Below are 26,540 nucleotides of genomic sequence, written 5' to 3'. Positions count from 1 at the left end.
GTGACTAACTTACACTAACACATTTCTTTTTGAAAAGTAAATGTTTGAGCTCCTTTCCCACAACAAATAAAATGAGGAATATAAAAGCTCATGCTTTAGGGCATAACTGGTGGGGTTTAGGAAAAAGAGTCTGTTACAATTCATAATTGTCCCTAATGGAGTTTTTTCCACGTTTACGGTCTATTGTCAGGATACAGATGGACCACTACCTGATTGGATATGACAACTCCTAAGTTCTTTTATTAAAACTGAATGCTGTATTCATAAAAGTTGCCATTTTAAGAGTCCTGGGAAAAAGGAAGTTTTGTGTCTATCTGCTAGAGCTCCAGTAAAAACATTAAATGCTGCAAAAACCCAAGCAGATGATAGCCTGAGTAACCTTTAATGATAAATTGTTTATAAATAGTGTTTCCAACATAAAATGCAGCTTTAGGGCAATATTTTGTCTTTTGTATCATTGGCCACATTGTGGTGAAGGAAGACCAAGCTGTAACAAGGGCCCCAGGAATAATTCTAGCTAGCAAGTTCTGCTGCAGCAATTCCACCACCTTTTGCATGAGTGCAGCAAGTACATTCCTCGGTACTCAGTCAGCTCTGCCAGCCAGTGCAATGAGTCACAGTTTTACCACTACATGCACCTTTTGGAGACTAACACCTCCTGTTGTTCTGACCAGACACAGTGTCTCCAGACTCAAATGTATTGTGCCCATACCCTGTGCAACAATGCGTGGGGGGAGGGGGGGAAGCTTCCTTACATCATCTCTTCCCTCCCTATACACCCCACAGAGGGGGAAAAGTATAGCTCACTGGACTCTGCATTATCATCCATACCACAGTTTAGCATCTTTGGGTTAGTTTACTAAATTACTTTTCAACAGCCTCCACCCACCGTGTCCACAGCATTGTGCAGTGAGATGATACTTTGGGACACTCTTATGTAAGAAGTGTGTGTAGTGGAATCTTAAACCACTTCAACTGTCCCAGAAACAGAGGGACTTCAGCCACGGTTCTTACAGAACCCAAAGGCCAGCTTTGGCTGGTTTCTTGGAGTACTGTGAATCATGACCTTTGGGAAAATTAATGAAAACTTTCCAACCTAGAAGATTAATTATTCTAGTTCACATTTTCAAGAACAAGGGTTACAATAACATGACCATTTGGCTATTCAAGCAATGTAGCAGCCTGGATTAGTCTTTCAGGGTATTTTGTTTGTTTGTATTTTATGGTAATCAAAAACTTTTTTTCCAGGTAACATGAAAGAAGTGGGGTTAAAGAGGGTACTACGTGCATAGCAGAAGGGACATAGCTGTGAATGCAAGGACGAAACCAAGAAGGCATGGAGGCTTGTGTCACTGGAGTAGTGGCGGACCAAGGAAAAACTGTGACAAGAGTTGTTAGAGATGGAAGCTGGGCTAGTGCCATGAAAGCAAGAGCAAAAAGATTAAACTTAATACACAGGGCAATAGGGAGCAAAAAGAGGGATTCAAAAAGGGGGCGATGGTGGTTATGGCCCCAGATGACTGACAAAGAAGATTATTTTAGCAACAGCATATTGGATTGGGTTTGACACACACCTCTTATGTCCTACTTCAGAGTGGTGGACCACCTGGTTCTCGATGTGACAGTGGACTGTAGTAAGTGTATAATGACCAACGCAAATTAGTTCTGTCTTTTTGGTCACAGAGACTGATTTTATTTATATTATGGAGATCCAGGACATATTGGTTGTTCCATCAAGTGTATGCAGTGGCATGCAACAGCAATGTTGAAGTGTCTTCTTTGCTTTATCTTTGTCATTGAGCTTGTATGTTACCTGAAAACTCCAAAATAAAGTAAAAGAAAACAAGTGTGTAACTGTAGGCAGCAAAGGCCAAAGTTTAAGCGGTATGTTTCAGATCAAGTGCCAGTTGTGGTATTACTGTACCTTCTTTAATAGGGGCGTTTATTGATTTACAAATGCAATAAAGAATGGGCTGAGTCTTGAAATTCCAAAGTTCAGTGACAGTATGGACTCTGAATGGTATCTCTATTACACAGTGACTTAGAAAGTCACCAGTTATCACACCACAGTATTTAAATATTTCATCTAAGTTTTATTTCAGATATCATAATTAACTGATGTTTGCAACCCTAGTAATAATCTCTGAAAGAATCTTATTTGTTGTGGGGCTGTCAGAGATGTCAGAACCACTACAGTCTAATTCACTAGACCAGCAACTGAAATTAAAACCAGGAACAGGGATCTGCCAAAAGACATGTTACCATACACCATTGCCTCAGCCATAAGAATCAGAGGTAAACAGCTCTACCAGTAATCTGAACAATGTCACTGGGGACAAAGAACTGAGAACTCAAGGGGAGGCCAGGAATATTAGGGTCATTTAGTTATGGCTGGCAGTGTGTCCATGTGGTCTAAAGTGCTAGACTCAGTTTAAAGAGGAAAGATTGTCCAGTGCTTAGGGCCTTAGTCTGGGATTTGGGTAGACCTGAGTTCCATTGCCTGCTCTGCCAGACTTCCTGTGTGATGTTGGTCAAGTCACTTAGTCTCTGTGCCTCAGTTCCCCAGCAATAAAATGGAAATAATTGTACTTTCCTATCTCACAGGGTTGTTGAGGAGATAAATGTTAACATTGTGGGGTGCTCAAATATTACAGTAATGGGGGTCACCTAAGTACAGTACCTAAAATAGATACAAAACCAAATTCTTATTAAGAAACCATCAAACTATCTTGGTATTTGTGGTACTGCATAGAAGCTGCACTTGCTTCCTTGGGCATGTAATTTTAGAAGTACCTCTCCAAACTTCTCCTTAGTAAGTAAACACTTTACTATGTGTGAGTATGTAATATGGTCCATTTTTCAGAGTTTCCAATCTACGTATAGAATGAGAGACAAGAATTGGATACAACACAGAGACAGGGGAGCATAAAGTAACAATGTAACAGTTCTGAACAGCATGATTAGAAATCATCACAGCACATCAGATTCAATTTGTTGTCAAGATTTTTGTAGACATCATGGCAGAGGAAAGTTTAAGGAGGGATCTGAAGAAAGATAATGAAGTGGTGCTGAGGCTATTTACAGTAAGCTCCTTTTATGCATAAGAGATAGCATGGAAGAACATGCAAAGTCTCTTGAAAAATTTGATAAATGAGCAATCAAAATTATTGGCAGAGCGGAGACAGAAGTCAACATCTAGATAGTGGATACAAGACGAAAGGCTGAGGATAAACAATGCCTTAAAATAAAGACAGTCATTTCTGTTCTACATGGTGGGAAAAGCAAAGCCAGTGGAAGGATGCCAAGAGAGGGATGACATGGTTAAAATGATGAGCCAGGAAAATGATCTTTGCAGCAAAGTGGGGCAATATGGCATTTTTCAAGGTCAGAGAGGGGGAACTGCAGGAACTGAGACATAAGGTGAAGGTCTGGATGAGTTTTAACTATGTTGATGAAGAAGAAAGGCTGGACCTTGGAGATACAGTGCAGCAAGAAATGACAAGCTATAACCTGGAGCTATGGGTCTAAAGAGAGATGTCTACATTATGTCACTGAGGCAGGGGGAAGACAGTGGTAATGTCCATCATAACTGAGAAAGGAGGTCTTGGAGGCAGGAGGGGAAATTAGGAGGAAGTTAGGAACTCTGTTTTGGCATATTGAAGTTAAACTGACAGCTGGATACCTACAAGTCAGAAAGAAAGGCAAAGATTTTAGCTTGACAGTAGACAGACCTAGAGTAGAGGGGTAGATCTGTGAGCTGTCATCTTAAAGAAGATATTTCAACTCATCTTTGTGAATGAGGTCAACTATAAAGAGAGTGTAGAGGGAGAAGAGGAGGGGATCCAGCATGTAGCCTTATAACCTTCTTGATCATTCATTATTTTTTGCATATTTATTTCCTCCTCATAGCCAAACAATAAGTTTTCTTTATGCTCTTCTTTTTTAAACCAGAGAAGGTTGAGACATCATTTAAAAACACAGAAATCACCCAAAACTTTCCTTCCAATGGATCACAGGACTTTAATAAGGGGCTTCTGAGAGCCCTCTCTACCATAACAAATACGGATAACCCAGATCTTGCATTCATGTTGTCAAGGTTCCTCCCCCACTCTGAACTCTAGGGTACAGATGTGGGGACCTGCATGAAAAACCTCCTAAGCTTATCTTTACCAGCTTAGGTCAAAACTTCCCCAAGGTACAAAATATTCCTCCCGTTGTCCTTGGACTGGCCGCTACCACCACCAAACTAATACTGGTTACTGGGGAAGAGCTGTTTGGACGCATCCTTCCCCCCAAAATACTTCCCAAAACCTTGCACCCCACCTTTCCTGGGAAATGTTAGATAAAAAGTCACCAATTTGCCTAGGTGACTACAGACTCAGACTCTTGGATCTTAAGAACAATGAACAATCCTCCCAACACTTGCAACCCCCCTTTCCTGGGAAATGTTGGATAAAAAGCCTCACCAATTCGCATAGGTGACCACGGACCCAAACCCTTGGATCTGAGAACAATGAAAAAGCATTCAGTTTTCTTACAAGAAGACTTTTAATAAAAATAGAAGTAAATAGAAATTAAGAAATCCCCCCTGTAAAATCAGGATGGTAGATACCTTACAGGGTAATTAGATTCAAAAACAGAGAACCCCTCTAGGCAAAACCTTAAGTTACAAAAAAGATACACAGACAGAAATAGTTATTCTATTCAGCACAATTCTTTTCTCAGCCATTTAAAGAAATCATAATCCAACACATACCTAGCTAGATTACTTACTAAAAGTTCTAAGACTCCATTCCTGGTCTATCCCCGGCAGAAACCAGCATATAGACAGACACAGACCCTTTGTTTCTCTCCCTCCTCCCAGCTTTTGAAAGTATCTTGTCTCCTCATTGGTCATTTTGGTCAGGTGCCAGCGAGGTTACCTTTAGCTTCTTAACCCTTTACAGGTGAGAGGAGCTTTCCCCTGGCCAGGAGGGATTTCAAAGGGGTTTACCCTTCCCTTTATATTCATGACACATGTAAATACCAAAAAGTGTGGGTCTGAACCATTTGTGAGTTTCCCTTTAATGAGACTGACAGAATATTATAAATTACAATTACACTAAAATCCTTATAACCCTAACAGAAATGAGTTATTCTTGTAGGCTGATCTCCTAATTTTAATCAAACATCCCAGCTTGTTAAATAGCTTTCTCACAGTCCTGATATACTCCGTGCCTTAGAACACAACATACATACATTAAAAACACAGTCTAAATTCATTGCTGTACGATCTGATAGTCAAGTGAATAGAACAGAGAGCTCCTTATAGTGTGTGTTGCCAAAATTGAAAGAGGTGAGGCATGGGAGGGGTTCACATGTGTTTGTTTTGCTTTTATTCCCAGCTGCCATACTACTATACTGTTTAAAGATTATGCCAACTGTTGGGGGTTTAATGGTTTTTCTGTAATTACATCAGGCAAAGAGAGGGCAGGGATGATTCAAAACCGATACTCAACTGTTATCGAAAATTCTTCTTTACTCATTCAGGGCCTGAGCCCAGGATTGAGGGCGTTCAGTACCTTGCGGGATTAGCCCTTGCCAGAACCAATGTGCAGTGGTACTCACATACAATGATTTTTTTTTAAATATGCAATGAGGTTTTTAAAATATACTATTGAATTTACTGCATGGAACCAGAATAGTGACTTTTAAAATTAATTTAGGTAAAGACACCCATCATTCTCATTTACGAGACTGGTACTAAGATAATTTAATAGTTTGGCTTTTAAAAAAATTACATTTACATTCTAATAGAATATATCTTCTCAAATATTTGGCCAACCAAAATGAGGCCCTACCTTCAACTCCATGGCATTTCCCTGTCTGTAGTGCTATAGCTTCTGTTTATCACCAAAACCACCACTTGGTCACTCCAGATATGGTGGTGAGACAGAGACCTCAGGGTTTAGTGTGAGGCTTATGTTAGAAAGTAGGGCACCAGAGATCTTCCTCTGCCTGCAGCACCAAGCGGGCACTCTGTGGGCCAGATTTTAATGGAAAACTCTGGGGGCCCTCACTTCACCACTCTGGCCAACTACTACCATGCAGACTCCTCACCCCCACACCAGCAGCATGCTCCCCCAGATGGGTCCCTTGTCCCCAATCCAGCCAATCCTAACTAGAGTCCTCACTCCACCCCACACCCACATTGATGTTGGATTGAAAATGGGAAAACTGGAGCCTGCTTTTTTGACTTTCACCAAAATCATAGAGTTCTGACCATGGGCAGGAGTGGGGGAGAGGGCCAAGGGGCTCAGCTAGGTGTACAACTCAGCCTACATAAACAACAAAGTACAAGACCCTCTCTCTATATAAGAAATGTATGTGGCATCTACAAAATTATTCTGGTTTTGCATATATCTATATATTTTAAAAGCATAAAATATATTGGATTTAATCCTTAATGCCTGTATACCCAAACCTCCCATTGGCATCAATGGGACTACAGGAATGCAAGAAATTCTCTCCTGGTGTAAATTCTTTGATTTACATGGAGTTACACCAAGCACAAATTTGCCTCAATGCTTCCCTCTTCTTACTGAAATTACTTTGGCTGGCTTTGGAGCAATTTATTTATTTAGAGGTAATTTATTTCAGGTTTGTTGTTAATTTTATATTTTTAACTCTTCGGACATCTGTGTCTCCTGTGGAGAGGCAGACAGTACTTTATTTATAAAGTCCTTTAATAAAACCTAGCTCCATATTTTGTGATGGATAGATTATGGCAGATTTAATTACATTTTTAAAAAAGTATCTTATTATTTACCTTAGTAACCTGATAGCTGGAACATTTTTAGAAAGCAATGGCAGAGACATGATGACCCTGGGGGAAGTATGAACACACAGGAGATTCCCCCAGCTGTTATAAAAGGGGGTGGGGGGAACTGATGGGGCCCAGCAATGCATTTAGGAGTCTGAGGAGGGACTCCACGCTTGTTATTGTTTCGGGCTCTGAAACTTGTTCCAATTATTTAGCCTGCTGCTGATACGAATTGGGCCAAGCAAAACGGATAAAACCTGAGCAGTTGCCAACAGCCCTTATCAAAAGTCCCCTAACTTGTTCTCACGCCATTTGTCCGGACGCAAAGGGGAAGAAAAGAGGCAGGACCTGTCCCCAGAGTCTGCAGCTCGGGCTTTTGTTCGTTTGGAAAAAAAAAAGAAAAACATACCAGCGAGAGGGGGAAGCTGAGCGTGCAAAGCGCCCCTGCTGGCCCCCGTCAAACCTGGGGCTCCCGGGGACGCTCTGCCCGGGAATGCCCGGCGCCACTCCGCAGACACGCACTGGGCGGGTGTCAGCGCTGTCCCAGGAGAAGGGAAAGAAAGGAGAGAAGGAGCCGCAGCAGCGACGGCAGGAGGAGGAAGAGGAGGGGGAGGGAGGAAGTGAACTTACAGGGCAGGTGACACCGAGATAGGATCCCCATCCCCAGTGTGCTTGGCAACTTCCCTCTCGCCTGCTGCCCGCGGAGGCACGGCTGTGAGGGAAGATAAAGGAGACAGGGACTCTATAAATACCAAGTGCGAGCGCGCGCGCCCCAGAGCCCTGGCGAGGGACAGAGACCGGCGCGGCGCTCAGCCTTCAGCAAGCAGCGAGCATGCACGTGAATGGCAAGGTGGCTCTGGTGACTGGCGCGGCGCAGGGCATAGGCAGAGCCTTTGTCCAAGCGCTGCTGGAGGAGGGCGCGAAGGTAAGCGCGCGTGTCCCTGGCGCACCACCCAGGGGCTGCCGCCATCCCGGAGCCACTCTCGCCTTCTTAGGAGGTCGCTTCCCCAGGGGCTGCTGCTGCTTTCTAGGAAGCCAAGAGCCTCTCCCCCAGTTTTCGTGCACGCTGTAGGTACCTGCTGCTGTTCTTCTCCCGGCTTCGTGCCCCTCCCCAGGGCCAGTTTTCCTTCCCGCTGGGGTGTGCAGGTTGGAGCAAGAGGGGCCTTAGACACGTCACCTCCCCGGCTGGGAAAAGGCTGTGTGGTATTTGGCGGGGGGAGGGGGTCCGCTCGTCCCTCTTGAATTTCCCTTGCCTTATAAATGCTGTGATCATTCCTCTCACGTGCATCGCCCCGACCTCCTCCTGGCACAGGTGGCTCTCGTGGATCGGAACCTCGAAGCCGGTGAGGAGAGCAAAGCTGCCCTGGATGAGCAGTTTGAAGCTCAGAGGACTCTTTTCATTCAGTGCGATGTTACAGATCAGGAGCAACTGCAAGGTAAGGAGGGAAATCTGTCAGCATTATACACTATCATAACATGCAACAACCTGAACAAAGCTGGGCTACTGAACCTATAACTGTGCAATTAAGGTTTCTGGAGGGCAGCCTATTTCTGATCCCTTACAAGCGTGACTCAAGTAGGATCTGTTTCTCACTCTGCAAATGTGAAATATTACTACCAGTGTGTGCCTTTGGCTTTAGGACTTGGCACATAGTAAAGAAAGGATAAAGACGTCACTGAATGTTTTGTGATACTTTTGTATGAAAGCCTCTGCATAAGATAAGGATTATTTAATGAGTAATGTATTAAAAACTTTAAAATCCAGTGTTTAATAAAGTAGAGTATTTACTTAATAAAATATTTAAAGTGTTTAATAAAGCTTCCTGGCAGACTAAAAAATGCATCTTCTCACCATGAAAGTGACAAGTTTCTGCTGGGAGTGATCTGCAATACAGATACTTAGCAGTACAATGGAACTAGTCTGAATTTAGGTTGCTATTGTTCAGATCAGAATCTGGCCATAAATGCCAAGAATGAAATGTTGCTCTTTAAGCTAAGAAATAACTTATAATACAGCTTTTTAAATTTTAACTTAAACCATTGCAGATAAAAAGCAATCAACTCCTGTGATTTTTGATTTTGTGCATGTCCTCATTCAGGAATAAACTGCTCTACTGAGCTCTGGATAATAATATTTACTTTTTTATGCAGCATTTCACAACAGACATCTCACAAACATTTCATGATAACCACAACATCCCATGACTGCAGATTCATTAAGAGATCCTTAGTTAGGTTAAAAAAAACCTTGGGTCACTTATGTGAATGCTCTTTCCATGGAAAAAGATGTTAGACTTGATATAAACACATAGTTTCTTTCTTCTGCCTCATAAATTCTATGATTGCACCTTTGTCACATGATAATCTTCACAGAAGCAATGTGTGATTATTTTAATTCTTTCTTCACAAAACTTCAGCAATTTGCAGCTTGTCCAGAATGCAGCAATCTGATTGTTCACTTGTATAAACAAGCATAACTACACTACACCTATCCCCAACTCTTTTATACTGGTTGTCTATAAAGTAGATCAATTAATTTAAATTGGCTCTGTTAGTTTTAAATTCCTTAGTGGCTACCTACTCTGTAAGCTTTTTTACGGACAGTGGTCCTCATACTACAATTTGTTCAGTGTGGGCAAATCCCTCTGTTGCTTCACTGGAGTTCCATATGGACATGTGACTGCCCCTGTGAAACAAGTTGCAGGATCAGGAACACAGTCTGCAGCCACACGGTGCACACTGTTCAGGGTCCCACTATCACATCTGCAGTCAGGTCATGGTCATGCTTTTTGCTGTGCATGGCCCAACAGTGTGGAGCTCTCTCTGCACAGACATTGGTTTTATTTTCTCCCAACCTACTTTTGAAAAATCACCTTAAAACCATTTTTCTCTGCAAAGCAGTTTTGGACTGATCAGCCTTGATCCATATTTATACCTCCCTTCCATTCCTTTTCATATCCCCTTTAAGTTGGAGCCTCTCATTTATTTTAAGGTGCTTATATTTTCAGAGGGTGGTATTTTATATTTTGTACAGTGCCAAGAACACTGGTGAGATGGATGTATATGCAAAATAAATACAATAATTATAAATTACTAATTATCATAATACTAACAAGATTCTTTTGTTTCATATGGATATGTAACAAGGCAGGCCTTCTCCCCACCTCTCAAAGACAGTCTCTCTTCAGCAGTTTTATTGTCCAAACAAACAAAAACAGTTCTTCAACTCACCCTGGCTTTTACTCACAGGAGACTTTAACCCCTTTACCTCTCAGGCTCTCACTGCCTCCTCTCACAGGTGTATCTGTCAGTTTTGCTGTTCCTGGTCCTGTTCCCTGAGCATAGCCACCCAGGGCTTTTCTCTCTGGAGGACCTTTTTCTAAACAGTTCCTTTCAGGTTCTCCCTGTCTTCCCTTAGGGGAGTCTACCAGCCCTAATTCACCAGGTCTCTTCCTTTCCCAAGCCCAGGTACCCTCTTTTAAAGCCTAATCTTGGTCATCTGACCAGACACAAGGTACACTGACCCTGCTCCCTCTTAAAGAGGTAGTGCCACCCTGTGAACAGACCCTAAACAGATGTGATCACTGTGGACTGACAAACCTGTTGCCAGCAGTAGACTACATAAACTAATCAACATTTTTTTCAACACATCAATATGACCAGTTGAAAAGTATTTGCTTTTTTTTTCCTAGTGTGGTCAAGATTATTTGTATAGGCCTAGGAATGATACACACATCATTAAGAATAAGCCAAAAGTTTTTTGTTTTTGTTATTTTAAGACAGAAGACTTTGAATGCTATGTGTCAAGGACAGTGTTATTGAAGAGCTTCTGTAGAGAGCAGGATGAAAAACAAGTGAAGCATAAAGCCAAATTCTGAAATTGAGATCAAATTAAGGGCCTGATCCTGCATCCCCAAAACTGCATTGATTCCCTGAATGACCAGTTCTGCTCCCACTGAAGTCAAAGAATTTCAATTAACTTTGATAGTGCAGGATTGGGCCACTAAGGAAGTAAGGAAAACATGGTTAGAGAATGTTAGGTTCAGAGACTGAAGAACAAAATAGGCAATAAACTTAACACAAAACAGAAAAGACAGGAAACTAAAAATAGAGCCCTTTAAATATCAAAGCATTATAGTGGAGGATAATATCATCATTAACTCTGAAAGGCAAGGGAGGTTAGATGAATGCATTCTTTGCTTTTAGCTGTTTTTAACATGATACAATGCTCTTGTGTTTAAAAACGACTATTGTACCATATTCTGACCCCTTCTAAAATTGCTCTGGCAGCCTTAGCCAAATACCTGGTGATTCCCCTAACTAGGGTAATCCTGAATGACACAAACACCTGATGCTGTTGGTGCTATACCCATTCTAGTGTAAGGGTGTGGCCAGAGAAAAGGAGATATGGCAACAGTGCTGTTGTAATTTTGTAATTTGTTGTAACTTTTCTGTTGGCCACAATGGCCTGGTGTCTCAAGAATACCTTTCAGGGAATCTGACGTGGTCTGGATTTTCATTTCATCAAGTTATTTATTTTCATTCAACATATATTTGTTATGTAGTATTTGTTTGATGTTTGCCACAGACAAACAGTTCAATGGAACAAGTGTTCCGTGTGATGAACAATGCTTGGAGGAAAGAAAAAGTAAAATGCGCAGAGACACGACTCAAAACTGTTCTTTTGTTCACAGAAAATGTTAATGACACTTGTTCAGTGTTTTATGATAAAGCTCTTAAGAACTCTAAATTGCTGGGAAATATGCACACATTGCTGTTGAGTCAGATTCTGGCAGTACAGACATCTCTGCACTTTCTTTTTTAAATGTATTTTTGTCTTTGAGTATTTTTGCAACCCTGAAAAAAACAGGCACCACAAAAGTGTTGTAAGCTTTTTATTCTGAAAACATTGCCATCTTTAGGGTCCCACAAAAGGTGTCTATAAGCCACTTTGGGAATTCCCTACCTGCACAGGTTGTGCTGAGCATAGAGGTCCTGAGGATCTGGCCCATTAATTTTAATTCTGTCTGATGTATAGAAACTCTGTGGAGGTAATTTGTCAACAATAGAAGGAATGAGATTGAATCTGAGAGGCTATAAATCAGTAACTGTATATATAGGGTGTACATCAATTACTCATAAATAGGTACAATTCATCAAGGAATATGGTGAAGAATTGATAGTTTAAAGATTTAAAATATTTATTAATTACATCATTGAGTAAGGATAGACTCATTCTTAAAATAATTTGAATTCAAACCCAAACATGAGTTTTTCAGACTGTGTAAAGTTTTTCTTTAAAAGATACATGGGATCAGATCCTGAATTTCTTGAATACCCAAACTAATGCAAGATCAAGCAATAAAGACTTGATTTCAGAAGATGCTGAGTGAAAAGGTTGTACTATTCTACTTCCATTAACAGTCTTAAATAGAGTTACTGTTAATACTTGTTGAATAGTTAGACAAGTGTTGTATTTGTTAAACATTAACAAAGTATGTGTTTAACATTAACTGTTTTAAAAAAATGATGAATTAACATACTTTGGTAGGGTAACAAATATCGTGCCTTGCATTCCATGTGTAACATTTAAAAATATGGAAAACAAGACAGCTAAGGAATTTTTCCCTTGGATTTTACTGTAGGTGCTTTTAAAAAAACAATTGAACATTTTGGAAGGCTGGATGTTGTGGTTAATAATGCTGGAGTGAATAATGAAAAGGACTGGGAAAACACTATACAAATTAATTTGGTAAGCATTATCTGTTTTAAAATGTTCATACTGTATTACCTAAAGGTGAGATTTTCAAAGAGGCCTAAGGGAGTTAGGCACTCAACTCTAATTTAATTTTCCTCTTTGAAAATCCCAGCCTATAGTGCTTGATTATGCCTGAAGTAAAGTTTAGGAGGAAATTATGTGCTGTGGATTTGTGAGAGAGTGTTTTTGGTTCATTGGTTTTTGTTTACACTCAACGTGTATGTCCTCCTGGAGAACATCTAAAGAAACAAATTTACCATTTGAAAAGAGTGTTTCAAACAATTTTTATTTAAATCATGTTTAGATGCACTAATGCTCTACAGTGAAGTCTCTTTCATGGATCATCATGTTCCTTCACATTAAAAATCCTATATTGCCCGCAACCCACTCATGCACATATATATACACACTCAAGCCCCCCTACCTTCCAGTGACATGAGAGCCATTAATGGTCAGTGTATGGCGCGGCCCTACCTATATATACATGAGTCACTACAGATAATTATACTAGCACCTAAGCAAGTACTATAATTGTAACACTAATCTCAAATACTGATATATCTTAACAGTTAAGAATAAAATGAATCATTAATGCTATGATAACTCATTCATTGTCCTGTATCTGTACATTATTAATGTTAATGATGGCGAAATATTTACTGGTTATGGTCTTTAGTTCCTTTTCTTTTCTCTACTTTTTACACGTTGTACATGCAGAGAAATAGTCTTCCCTTAGACCCACATACCAGATCTTAAATCTAGTCTTTTGCTATTTGTACATAAACATTTCCCCCTGATTGTTCCACATATAGATGGAAAGCAGACTGCTGGAACTGGTAATCAGACAGACAACTCTGAAAAGAGAATAAATTCAAATATTATTGGTAATAACCATGTTTTATAATAACAGTATTGTTAAATTATTTTTATCAGCGTATACTACATTACACTACTAGATTCTAGTGACTAACATAATGGCATGCAAGGCCTGATCCCGCAGACTATATGGTACCTGCAGCATACTGAGCTGTGAAAAGTGTGAAAAGCCATGGCTGCTGCCTCTGGTAGACAAGCCTATCCAAGGTAGCAGTTGTCTTGTAGCAGAGAGAAATAAATATTTACAAATAAACTCTGTAGAAGTAAGTTTCTCAAGGAATGGAAAGTTCATGAGCTCTCCGCCTCTCATACTTCACAACTTATTTCTCACATTCTTCACTCCAGTTGAATCTTTGCAGCTTGTAAACATGGCTTCAAATATAGATATGGGAATATAGAGAATAAAAACACTCCTGGTGGTTGAGGATCTTTGATACCTGAAAAGCCATTATTTCAGGCTGAAAGCAACCACAATAAAAGTTATGTTGGTCTACATTACCGACAGTCCACGAATGTCATTAATTGTTTATTCTTTGGCTCTCTGTATTAGATGTATGGGGAAAATGTGTTATGTGTTTAAACCCTCCGAATGCTAATCAGTCAGAAGGTAACCTGGAATAAAAAGATAGTTAGAAATAGTAGTGAGCCTCTAAAAATTCCAAGTGAACGAACATGTATGAAAATAGGAATATTGTGCATAAAAATTAGAGAATGAATCACTTATAAAAAGTGATGAATCACTTATAAACAACATAAAATAACTTCTTATTGGCCCATATTTAAAACTGGAATATACACAATAACATTAAGATACACCTACTTTAGTCTCAGTCTTCACTGGAGTCCATTTCTATGTAAATGATTAAGACACATCAACTGTTATTGAGGCTCAGCTGGCATACACATGAGAAATAAGTTGCCCACTATTAAAAGATTTGTTTAATCTAGGGCTACATATTTCATTTTCTTAAGGCATACAAATATGTTCCAAGTTCTTCACATATGAAATATTTTCACCATTCCCCATTTGTTGGAGCACATTCTTTCAGCTTAAGAGCAGCTGTCCAGCTGAACCCATGTAAATTCAGTGAATTTTTGCAAAAGAGATCTTTCAAACATGCATTCCTGGTTTCTCACATGACATGATGTCACAACTTGTTTGCTAATACATGGAATATCAGGGTTAGAAGGGACCTCAGGAGGTCATCTAGTCCAAACCCCCTACTCAAAGCAGGACCAATACCCAATTGCCCCAGATCCCTAAATGGCCCCTTCAAGGATTGAACTCACAACCAACATGACTACCATTCCAATGCCATCCCAACTTCCCATTGCCAAAGAATGTTGTACGTGGGGGTTCACTTCTCAGTCACCATTTCTGGGTGGTTCCATCTTCAAGCCACATAGCTTGGAGATCTGAACTCCAAAAAAGCTGTCAGTCAGGAAGGACTTACTTTATGCCCTGACCTTTCAAATTCTGACTGTCATTCCAATATTTAGGAAAGACCTGCTTCCATGTTAGGATTCAGTGTATCTCTATACATCACTCCCATGAATCCGAATGCCAAACATAGTAATTTGCACCTGCAAACAGGGCAGCAAGGGATTAATATAGAGTTTGCATGGGATTACAACCATGAAAGATATTTTTATGTCAGTCTTCCAATGAAGGATATATATGCAAAAAATAATTTCAATTATCATTTCGTAGCATAATGACTTTTTATACATGAAGATGTTTTAAATTTGATCAAAACACATACAGTACGAAAAAAATCACATGGGCACTCTGTTGGAATTTGACAACTAACTAATAGAGCAAGATAAGAGATCTAAAAGTACAGGGCTAGGTTATGGATTTTATAGCCAGAGGTGCACTGTAAAGGGTGAAGAGTGGCCATGCTAAAGCAGAAGTCGCAGAAGGATGGCTAGCTGGAAATATCTTCTGGGAGCCTGAAGGAGCGCATGCTGCTGGGCAGCTCTAGTGGCTAGTATAGGTGGAGAGCAAGCTCATTGCCCAACCTCACCACCTCCTTTCTTTTCTCATTTCATATAGTCAGTGTTGGCACTGGGACTGTTCAATGGATTGTATCTAACTTCTATATTGGGGAACTAGACGTTGATGGAGGAGACTCCTTGAGCCCTTTTTACTGATATGTTAATATCAAAAACAGATTCATCCACAGACATTTTGGTAGAAGTGTCAGCAGAAGTTATTTTGCATAATTTGAGTATGCTGATTCTGAAACAAATTTGCTGAAGTGATCTTTTAAATCGTTGTGTCTTTCAAAAGAGAAAACGAAAAAGTGTCCTAAATGAAGTATTTCCTCAGTTAGTCTTCTAGGCTCAGATTCACAAAGGGACTTAGACATTGCAAAACCTGCCTTTTAGGCACCTAGTCCCCACCCCCCACACCACTGGAATCTACAAAGCCTGAGTTAGGTGCCTAGGCTCCCTGTACAATGCATGGGGAGAGAAAGGTGCCTAAGAATGGGATCCACAAAAGCTAGCCTGCTAAGTGGGGAGCTGCTTAAGCTAGCCAATGGCAGATGCCAATGAGAGGGATGTGTCCTAAGCCCCGCCCCACTCAGGGAGTTAGGTGCACATGCCCGGGTTGGAGAAAGGTGTGTATTCTCTGGCCAGAATCTACAGCTGGGAACCCTCTGCTGGAGTCAGGCACCTAGGACATTTTTTGCAAAAGTGGTAATGATACACAGGCTGAACTCCACACAAAGCAGTTGTGCAGGGAGGGAGCAAGGAGGAGATGCGTGCTCCTTATAACTTTTGACCCAAAATGCAGGAGACCCTGGTTCAATTCCCTCTTTGCCTAAGGGGAAGGGATTTGAACAGGTGAGTGCCCTAACTATCAGACTAAAGTGTCATTCTCACGCTCTCTGGCTTAATGCATAAATAATTAAAAATGCAAAGTGGAACAGTTTAAACAGGAGAGATAGGGAGACTCACATCAGAAAATCCCATAGTCCAGTGGCCCTCAGCTGAGATGTGGGGAAACTCTGGTTCAGTTCTTATCCCCTAATCTGGCAAGGGGAAGAACTGAACCTGTGAGTGCCCTAATCCATGTAACTTCAGATCTAAAGGAGGCTGCCTCCTTTCCCCACTCCCTCCCATTTTGTGTGGAGTTAGGCATACTCTAAGCCTAACTACTGGATCAGGACCCACATACAATATAGGTGAGGCAACACCTATCTTCACCTGGTTTGAGGATCACACTTGGTCTTAAGCATAAGAAGTGTCTGGCCACCTAGCTGAGTCAGCAGTGCACATGCCCAGAGGCAGAAATTTAGGCCCCTAAGGGGACTTCTAGAGTGGAAATTAGGTGCCTACCAAGCAGGCGTTGTACGGATTTCAGTGGTACTTAAATCTAGGGGCCTTAATGACCTTTTTACTTTATGTAGTAAAGTATAGTCAGTATCAATTAAGACTGTGCCCTGCAGAAGCTTTCAAGCTCTTCAGGGTGGATGCCACTGAATTCCAATGTGTTCCTGACAAAAACATCAGGGAAAGTAGACTTAAGTGACATGGACTGTACTATGGCAAGTTATAGAAAGCTCATACTATAGGTGCAGAATCAATTATGTTTTTTTAAAAAGACAGAAAAAATAGATCAGCATGAAAAACAGACTGACAGCACCTCTACAGTTTAAATTACATTCTTGTTCTCCTTGATTCCTACAAGTCTATCCACACTTGTGTTTGCACCAGACTGGTCTGTCTCAGTACAGGCTCAGCTGAGATCCCACGATAGGGCCCCCAGCTTAAATCTTATTTAAGAAACTTTCTTTCTTTTCCATGGCACTGTAATCAAATACCATTTTTAACATACTGAACTATATATATTACTTCATCCACCCCTGTTTCAAGCTCTTATGAATCATGCTAGGAGATTAACCTCCAGGATATTTTGCATTGAGAACTGATGACGGTGTCTCACAAGAAGAAATGAGTGACACCAACAGATTGGTGCAGAGTCAGTATAGATAGACACAAATGGTCCAAGTTTAAAAAATAGGCTGTAATTATGCCATCACACAATTGACTGTGCCTTTATTTGTATGCTAGCAGTTAACTCAGGGTATATATGGTTGTAACTGGCCATCTAACTACTGGTCACTTTTAGGTCTGTAATCGAGTGACCAAAGAGATTGAAGTGTTCTCCGACTGTTTTTTGAATGTTATAATTCTTGACGTCTGATTTGTGTCCATTTATTCTTTTACGTAGAGACTGTCCAGTTTGGCCAATGTACATGGCAGAGGGGCATTGCTGGCACATGATGGCATATATCACATTGGTAGATGTGCAGGTGAACGAGCCTCTGATAGTGTGGCTGATGTGATTAGGCCTTATGATGGTGTCCTCTGAATAGATATGTGGACACAGTTGGCAACGGGCTTTGTTGCAAGGTTAGGTTCCTTGGTTAGTGGTTCTGTTGTGTGGTGTGTGACCCAGTATGGCCATTTTTACGTTCTTATTATGCCTAGATCTAACTAACGTATCACTCTCAAAAGCATTAGACTCATCCACAAAACCATATTTTAAAATGGAAAAGAACTATTTAAAATAAGCAGGATACACTAACTATGATTATTTGTTAAAACTGGAATCGTGTACTTTATTTTCTTTCTTCGACATCATTAACAGTTTAAGCAGCCAGCATTTTATTTAACAAAAATCATATTTTTTTAATAAAAGCACAAAACAATACTGAGCAAATAGAAACACTGGAACTGCCACCCTGCATCAAACCATTGGCTGTCATAGCAAGTACTCAAATGGTAGCCAGCATCCAGTACTTAACAGGAAGTGGAATGAAACTCTATAATACACTCAGGCAATTGTGGCATGCTGTACATAAGATGAACAGGGATGAGTAAGAGTGTTGACTTATGGTTTGATCAAGAATTTGGAGCTGGGAATCCCTGCTTATCTTTTCAATTTCGATATTCATTTGCTATAAAGAAAAGGAGTACTTGTGGCACCTTAGAGACTAACCCATTTATTTGAGCATAAGCTTTTGTGAGCTACAGCTCACTTCATCAGATGCATCCGATGAAGTGAGCTGTAGCTCACGAAAGCTTATGCTCAAATAAATGGGTTAGTCTCTAAGGTGCCAAAAGTACTCCTTTTCTTTTTGCGAATACAGACTAACACGACTGTTACTCTGAAACCATTCATTTGGTATGTGACTTTGGGCATGACACTTATCTAATTTCTTTCTGTAAGGTGTTTCTAGAGTAAGAAGCCTGATCTAGATGTAGAAAGAGTGGCAGCCAATGAAAAGATTCCCGTGGCAGTGAATTCCATAGATTAACTCTACTCAGTGCAACTGTTTCCCTTTTAATAGTTCTACAAAGACTTTGTACTTTCACTGAAAAAAAAAAACACACTTAGGGTTAAATTATTTTCCTCTGAAGTCAACAAAAATAGCTATGCTGATTTCAATTACAGTTGTATTGAGCTTCATTCATCTTGACAGAAAAAATGCTTTGTTTTGGAGTATTGAGTTAGGGAATCTAATAATGATTCAACTCTCAACATACATGATATGTGAGTAGGGAATGCCAAATTAAGCTTGCCACTGTACAGTTTTTGGATTTTTATTCACCTCTAGACACAATGTCAGCTTCCCTTTGAAGACATACACAGTCATAGCCACAAATACATTATGCATGTAAAGCTGTACATTGTCTTGGGCTAGAAAAGACCCATAAAATATCATAAAAAGTGATTACCTGGGTTAACCTCAAATTTATGAATCATTCTGGTAGGAAAATGTTTGTTCATTACGTTAAATTATGGATAGTAGACTCTTAATATTTTTATTTACCACGCATATTAAACCTTAATTTGCTTTTCTGACTTGTGAGAACAAGAATTATGAGCAGTATTATATAATGCTACTTTATAATAATTAGACAAGAGCATAAACAAATAAGATAAAGAGGCCAGGGCTGTAATAAAATGTTCAGCTGAAATATTTGTCATTAAAAATAAAAATTTAAAATTAATTTATCACCACTTTTAATTTTTAATGTTTTAGAATATATAGTTATCCTTTTCTAAACATTTCTAAACTTGATTAATTAAGAAAAAGTGTGTGTATGTTTGAGAGCAGAAGGGGTCTAAGAGGGGAAGGAAGAAACCTGATGCCTTACTCCACTAAAGTTTTGGAAACTAATTTAGTCAGATTTCTTGAATAAAATATATTTAGGAATTCTTGTTCTCATATTTCTCTGAGTGTTTTACATATATTTCACTGGCAGCATTAGAAAGCTCAAATATTGCAGTTGTGTAACAACAGTTATTAGAGGCAAAATTCAAATACATGCATAGAATTTGTTCAGGCATGCAAGGGTCTCATTATTACTGGGCAGAACTTGAGGAAGTCTAGCAGACATCATTAAATCAGTCATTTTTCGTTTTTGTTGGTCTCATTTATATAAACTAATTTATACAAACAAAGGTAAAAATTGTCTGATAATTGAGATTGGTGAAGTTTTCTCCATTTCTAAATTGAAGCCTGCCTCGTGTCACAGTCACTCAGGGCTTGATCCTACGAAGAACTTAAATAGCTTGGTCCTGCAGATAGAAGAACGGAAGAGTGCTTATCTAACTCCTGATCATCTGAGCTACAAAAAAAAAACAATCCACTTTGCTCAGCAACTTTGTGGATCTGAAGTTTAAAGAGGTGTAATTGATAGCATTGACAGGACATTTGATTCAGTCTCTAGTTCTGGGGTTTCCCTTAACCTGTTTACACCCTGGTGCAGAATGTATTTAATAATAAATACAGTCCCTTGAAGGCAACTGGGTTAATATTTTCAAGGAAAATCAAAATTTACTGGTCATTTAAATGCCTTTAACTCCTCAAGTTACAGGCTACACTGCATCGAATGACATTTATGGGGCAGGAGAGGGAGCTCCCCTCACTTTGGCATTCATATGTTTACTGTCTTATCGGTCAGGGTTTTGCTGTGTGTATTTCAATGAGGCATGTCACAGCTTTGTCCATTCATCAGTCCTGTCAGATTCTATCTACTTAAGATACTTATTTGGCCCCATTACTGTCGTAGCTAAACACCTCACACTCTAACATATTTATCCTAACAACACCCTTGTGAGCTAGGAAAGTGCTATTATTCCCCAGATGGAGAACTGAGGCACAGAGAGACTAAGTGACTTTCTCAATGCCACCATCTAGCGTGGAGCAGGGAACTGAACTCCTGTTTCCCAAGACCCAGGCTACCACCCTAACCACTGGCTCTCTCTTTGTGGGGGTATTTTAGACCCACTGCCCAGCTCTGTAGGAGCTGGAATCATGGAGGCCATTTCGAGGCTCAGCTCTGCCATTGTTGCTGGCCCTGCTGTTGCTTCTCTTCCCAAAGCCTCAGCTCTACTCAAAAATCCCAGCTTCACACCGATAGCATGAGGTACTCTATCACCTCCTCAGCTACCCACACATTCATCCTATAAACTCTATGCTCTGAGGTCTTCTGACTGGAAATGAGGATGAGATGTTCTACTGGCACACACCCCTTGCTGCTATGATCTCTCCCACTTCCTGTTAAGTCTTCCAGTTCCCCAGGAGATTCAAGCATGCAGGAAAAACAGGAGACTACGCAGGTCAGCCATTCCCTACTTACTGCTAAAGATTATGAGTTTAGAATGCCACCCATGGCCCAGCATTCAAACCAATGCATAAATAAAAACTCCAGTGGGATCACTTCAGCGATCTCTCCCCTCTCTGAAAGCTAGAATAGCGTCAAGTGTTTGGAACCTTTATTTATAAAAAATATTTTTAAGAACTACATATCATACTGGGGATTGTGTAAGGAATCTTGAATTAATACTCTCATCAATTCAATATCCTAGCCAAATGCAAGACAAAGATTATCTTACAGACTTAGTTGAGCTCCTTAGTGTACAGTCACCAGTCTGTTGTAACAGGACCCAACCACACTTTCAGGTGCTTACCTCCTGTCTAGCACCTCTCCTTGTGATGTGGGACTCCACAGCACAAACTGCCTTAGGTCCTGAAACCAGTGCTGAACCCACCCGAGCTTCCCCAGTCACTTATGTGTACTCCCACAGATTCCATTGCACTGGATTATAGTTTAACTCTTTGATAAAGTAAGGAATGGTCTTTGCACAGGGGTTTCTAAGAGACAATAAGTTTTACTTTCAAAGCATACAAGAATTTCAGATCTTTAGGAAAAAAAAGCCTATATAATCTTTCCATGCTCACCCTTTCTTATAAGCCCTTTGGCCCACTTCATCTGTCAGACAAGTAGGCCGCTTCTGCTTCCAGCAGTCCTTCAGTTTTTGGTCTATGATCAGCTAGTAAAAGTAAGAGTAAGAGAAAGAGATTGGAGAGATCCTGTCCTTAAATATGGTTTCCAATCCTTTGTCATGCAACTCCCAGACCAGCTTCAAAGCTGCAGTCAGGTGGTTAAAGTCCCACCTTCCCCTGGATACAAAGTGGGAAACCAAATCTTTTATCCAATCAATTGTTCTGACAAACACAATTGATAACTCATGTTGGTTGCTTCAAGAAGGTGCAAGGCATGCAATAAGTTGCCTTATTCTGTCCTGGACATCTCCAGCTAGTCACATCTATACATTCAAAATGCAAGTTACAATCTTCAATCTTGTTAGTCTCTAAGGTGCCATAAGTACTCCACAATGTTCAAAATGGTGATTACATCAAAGGAAAGTCACAATTTCATATCCTTGTACTTGACTGATTAAATGAACCCTTTTTTTTTTTTTTTTTTAGAATGGTGTTCTCTGAAAAAAATTAAATTGCACAGGCAAAGATTTAAGTCCTTTCTGGAATCAAACCAACAGCCTACTAGTTAATAAGAGAGAAATCACCCTTGCAATTCAGTAGCTCACTAGTACTCTCCCATACTAAGTCAGTGCTCCAGATATGATCATGCCCATGAAGAGAAAACTATTTCTATTAAAGTGATTAGAATTGCCCCCACTGAAATCAATTGCAGCAGATCAGACCATATGTATAAAAAGAAATCTGCAAGCTCTGAAAATAATCATATCTGTGACTCACATGCCATTGTGGATCATGGAAGAACACATTAGAAAAAGGCATGCAGATTTACCTCAGTAATTGTACATTAAGCATGTGATCTTACTGGTTTATGGACTCTCAGTTTATGCTAACAGTGACTAATGTTGAGGCAAATGCTGCACTGAGAGGCAAATTGTTTATAGTGTAATGAGAAACTGTTTAAACCCAGCTTCCTAGAATGTAGTATTAAAGCCCAAACCCTGACAGGATCAACCCTTCCCCCAAACACACCCCACCCTGGAGAACAGCAACATGCTGTTTTACCCCCTGCAGTGCAAATCTTACCAGCAGCATTTAGTTTCAAGCCTCATAGGTACCTCATATATTATTCATTTATTTTATGTATAGCTCATGAAGTATGATGTTAATCAAGCAACAAAGAAAATATGAAAGTCAAACAATCAAGGTTCAAATTCCACCTGTTCAGTAACTTGCTTTATGAACTTGCCCAAATCAATTGTTTTCTATTAACATAGAGTAAATTGTTTTTAACACCTATATAAAAAGTGTCAGCAGAGGTAAGGAGATAAAGGGGTCTACAAGTTTTCCCAAACACACCAGTTGCCTTTTCATCTTTGTACCAATGCAATAGTCATCTCCAATCTTACAGGAATGCAGGAAATCATTTCTCTGCAGGAAATACTAGCTTTTCTAGGTAAGAAGGTGTGGTGTTTTACTGCTACAAGAAGCTAGCGCAATAAGATGGAATCCCTGGATTATTAGAAATACCTCATATATTGAGTTAACAGTAAACATTTGTCAAATGTAATGGCTGATAATGAGGTTTGAAGTAGTCAGTGAAGATGGACACATTTTTGCACTGGTGCTTATAGATCATGCTAGGAAGTTCATAACGATGTAGAAATAGCATGTGAATTTGAATTAAAGGTGATAAGTATGTCAACATATCTAAGTGTTACATAACGTAGAATAGGCATGTTGCTAAAGCCAGGAGAAATGTGTTAGGCTTTGCTTAGATACAGCATGTCACCATATTTTCTGTTTAGAGTAATATAGCTGAAACTATAAAGCCATTGTGGGGGAAGAAGATTACAAGAGGAGGCTAAAAGTTTGTAACTTTTGTTTTTGAGCTTGTCATTTACACATAAAAGACCAGTCAGCCTGTTAACTAGGGTCATTAGTCATAATATATGGTAGGGATTTGAGTTCTCCAACAGCTACACTGAGGTGTTTTGCCTCAGTGTCCAATTATTTACTTTGCAAAATAATGGCATGCTGTCAGGGATTTTACTTTTGTCTTTATTAGCATTTGGTGCATTGGCATGCATGAACTACTCTCATCCAATTCTGTAATTGGGATTGCAGAAGTAAACTAATATTACATTAAGACAAGTTTCTACACTCATGATTATTACTTTGCTGGACAGTAGCATGGTAAATACACTTTTTATTGGCAGCTGTCAGAGTGCAACTGCTTTTATTGGTAGTATACTCAGACCTGTAACAGTGTAATGATGAGTGTCCTCATTATTTATTATAAATCAATGTGTATATTTAAGTAAGAAAACTATCATCAACAGTATGGAGATGGTGGGTTTTGTTGGCAAGCAGTGAGGTTACTTTCACAGCTGCTACCAATAGTGGGTTTTGGTAGCTAGGGGACAAGTGCTGGTGTTTCAGCTTTGTTAATTTTCACTTTACCTGCATTTAGTAACTGTTCAGTTTCTAATTTGAACAGTTTGCTGTTCTTTGTTCTTGAAATTTTTATGGAGAACATCCAAGCTGCTGAATACAATGGTAAATGGATTATTTATCACAAGTCACTTCTTCAAAGGCAACATGCTTTATGTTTTGACATGATTTCTGCTGGATGTAGTGGATTAGCAGATATACATTAAAACAATGCAGGGGGGAAACAGATTTTTAGTGACTTTTTATTTTCAAATACAAAAAAAGAAAATACAGATGAATGCACTGATTTAAGAATGATCAGTGATTAAGAGTAAGGGTCAACATTTCTTTCTCAAAGAATGTAATAAGAATTACCAAACCAGAAGGCACTTCTCTCCTCACATGTTCCTGTTAGTCCTACATCAGTGCACTGAAGGCCATATTACAGAAAAATATTTATACTTGGCTGGCTTGGAGGTAATTTCAGAGATTTCCTTTTGCCTTATTATCCAAAACTGGAAGCAAGGGTGTACAGAAACATGAAGGTTGTTCTTTGGCTGTTTGGCTTTCCATCAGCCATATTTTATAGTAGCTTGAAGTAATATCTGGGAGACTTTCCTCCAAAACACTCCAGCTGAAGTGTTTCTGGCTGATTCCAAAAGTGGGAGTTCAAAGTTGCATTTCATAAGGGATAAAGTATGAGGGGAGCATTAAACTGTAGAGTGACATACCAGCAGTAGTAGAGAGTACAACACAAAGGAGAAACAAATACTATCTCTATTTAAAGCATATGCTTTTCTGCAAGGAGCTTCTTTTTCTGGCCTGCTTATAGGGTATGTCTTCATTGCAGCGTTAACTTGAGTAATAAGCACCTGGGTGTGAGCCCCTGGGTTGGCTTATCCCAGGTGTGAGCAGCCACAATGCAAAGCCATACTCCAGTGTTTTCACTCAGCTGCATCCACTCTGGTGCTGCACTCACTTGTGTGCATCACTAGGACTTGTGAGGGCAGTATCCCATGGTTCTTTGTGTTACAGTCAGCTGAGACACTCTATGATTCTTTCCCAGTGAATTGTGGTCATTCTAGTCACATGCAGGGAATTGTGGGAAGGCATTGGAGGACCATCAGCACTCGAGCAGCTTAGCCTTTGTCCATATTTCAAAATGAGTGGGCTACCAACCCAAATGTGGACAGCATTCTGGCTTTAGCTTCTACCACCAAACGGGGCATCTAGCTCAGGTGTAAAGCTCTGTTACACATGGGGGAGGAGTTGTTTGTGGATGTGAATCAGGTTAGTGACAACACTCAAGACAGAGCCCAAGTTATCTCTGCAGTGAAGACAAACCCCCACATTTAGGATCAGGATTCTCCTCAGTTTGGTATAAAGGCAAGAGTCACTTCCAAACACTTGCTGGTTTGCTTCAGCCAAGAGAAATATTAATAGCATTAATTTAGTCTAGGAAAATTTGCAATCCTGTGATGTTGATAAAGCAGTCAACTATCTAGGTTCTCCCTGCCATGTGGTTGGGACTTGGTCTGGGAATCATCTGGCTCTATTACTTCCTTGAAGTAGGGAAGGAAGCGATGTGGGGGGGGAAGAGCACTTCCTCAAAAAGTTCCAAGCTATTTCCCTTTCCTATTCATTTATTTCATTTAATTATCCCAGGTGGGATTCTTCCTTTCCACCCTGCAGGCTGAGCAGCTTCTCTAGGACAGGATAGGTCCTCTATCTGATTCCCTATGGGTAGGACCCTACCAAATTCATGGCTGTGAAAAAAGCGTCACAGACTGTGAAATCTGGTCTCTGCCCTGAAATTTGTATAGTATAAGGTAAAAGCGCACAAAAGACCAGATTTCACAGGGGAGTGAAAGAACCCCCAGTTTGAGAAACGCTAGGCTCCCCCGTGAAATCTGGTCTTTTGTGTACTTTTACCCTATACTATACAGATTTCATGGGGGAGACTTCTGCAGTGCAGAAGTAAAGGTGGCAGTAACGCAACCCCCCTACAATAATCTTGCAACCCCCCCACAGCCCCATTTTGGGTCAGGACCTCTACAGGACTACTAAGCTGGATGCATTTCATCACAAATGTCTGAGAAGAATACTGGGAATAACATATAGAGATATATGAAGACAAATGAAGTCAGAAAAATTACTGGACAAGGCACCCTCTCACAAATAACCTACAAAAGAAGACAGCAGTGGCTGGGATATGTGCTGAAAATGTAAAAAGAACACTTACCAAATACCGCCCTTGAATGGAAGCCAGAAAACGCAAGAAGAAAGAGGAAGACCACAAATAACATGGAATGAACAGTTCTGAACTACAGCAAGCACCTCAACATGAAATGGGAAGATTTGGAGA

The 26,540-nt window shown here is 40.1% G+C and overlaps 2 protein-coding genes across 5 annotated transcripts in view; one reads left to right on the top strand and one right to left on the bottom strand.

Moving 5' to 3' along the window:
* Nucleotides 1-7,128: 7,128 nt before the first annotated feature.
* HPGD (15-hydroxyprostaglandin dehydrogenase) overlaps nt 7,129-26,540 on the top strand; it is a 37,918-nt gene continuing 18,506 nt past the window's right edge. Inside the window, exons 1-3 of one of the 4 annotated variants that reach the window (XM_073341662.1) lie at nt 7,129-7,727; nt 8,115-8,238; nt 12,448-12,554. In XM_073341662.1, the coding sequence (XP_073197763.1) occupies nt 7,635-7,727; nt 8,115-8,238; nt 12,448-12,554 (324 nt within the window). In that variant the 5' untranslated portion in view covers nt 7,129-7,634. Of the gene's footprint in view, nt 7,728-7,763; nt 8,239-12,447; nt 12,555-26,540 lie in introns of those variants that run through there. The other 3 variants (XM_073341663.1, XM_073341664.1, XM_073341665.1) reach the window with 3 other exon arrangements.
* The window catches only part of CEP44 (centrosomal protein 44), a 155,697-nt gene continuing 150,843 nt past the window's right edge, over nt 21,687-26,540 (bottom strand). Inside the window, exon 12 of the transcript XR_012158636.1 lies at nt 21,687-21,792. The gene's annotated coding sequence lies outside the window, so the exon portion shown is untranslated. The remainder of the gene's footprint in view (nt 21,793-26,540) is intronic.

Source organism: Lepidochelys kempii, chromosome 4, assembly GCF_965140265.1.
Source record: "Lepidochelys kempii isolate rLepKem1 chromosome 4, rLepKem1.hap2, whole genome shotgun sequence".
In the NCBI taxonomy this organism is placed as follows: domain Eukaryota; kingdom Metazoa; phylum Chordata; order Testudines; family Cheloniidae; genus Lepidochelys; species Lepidochelys kempii.
The sequence above is the reverse complement of the archived record's forward strand: the minus strand, read 5'-3'. Positions and strand labels throughout refer to the sequence as shown.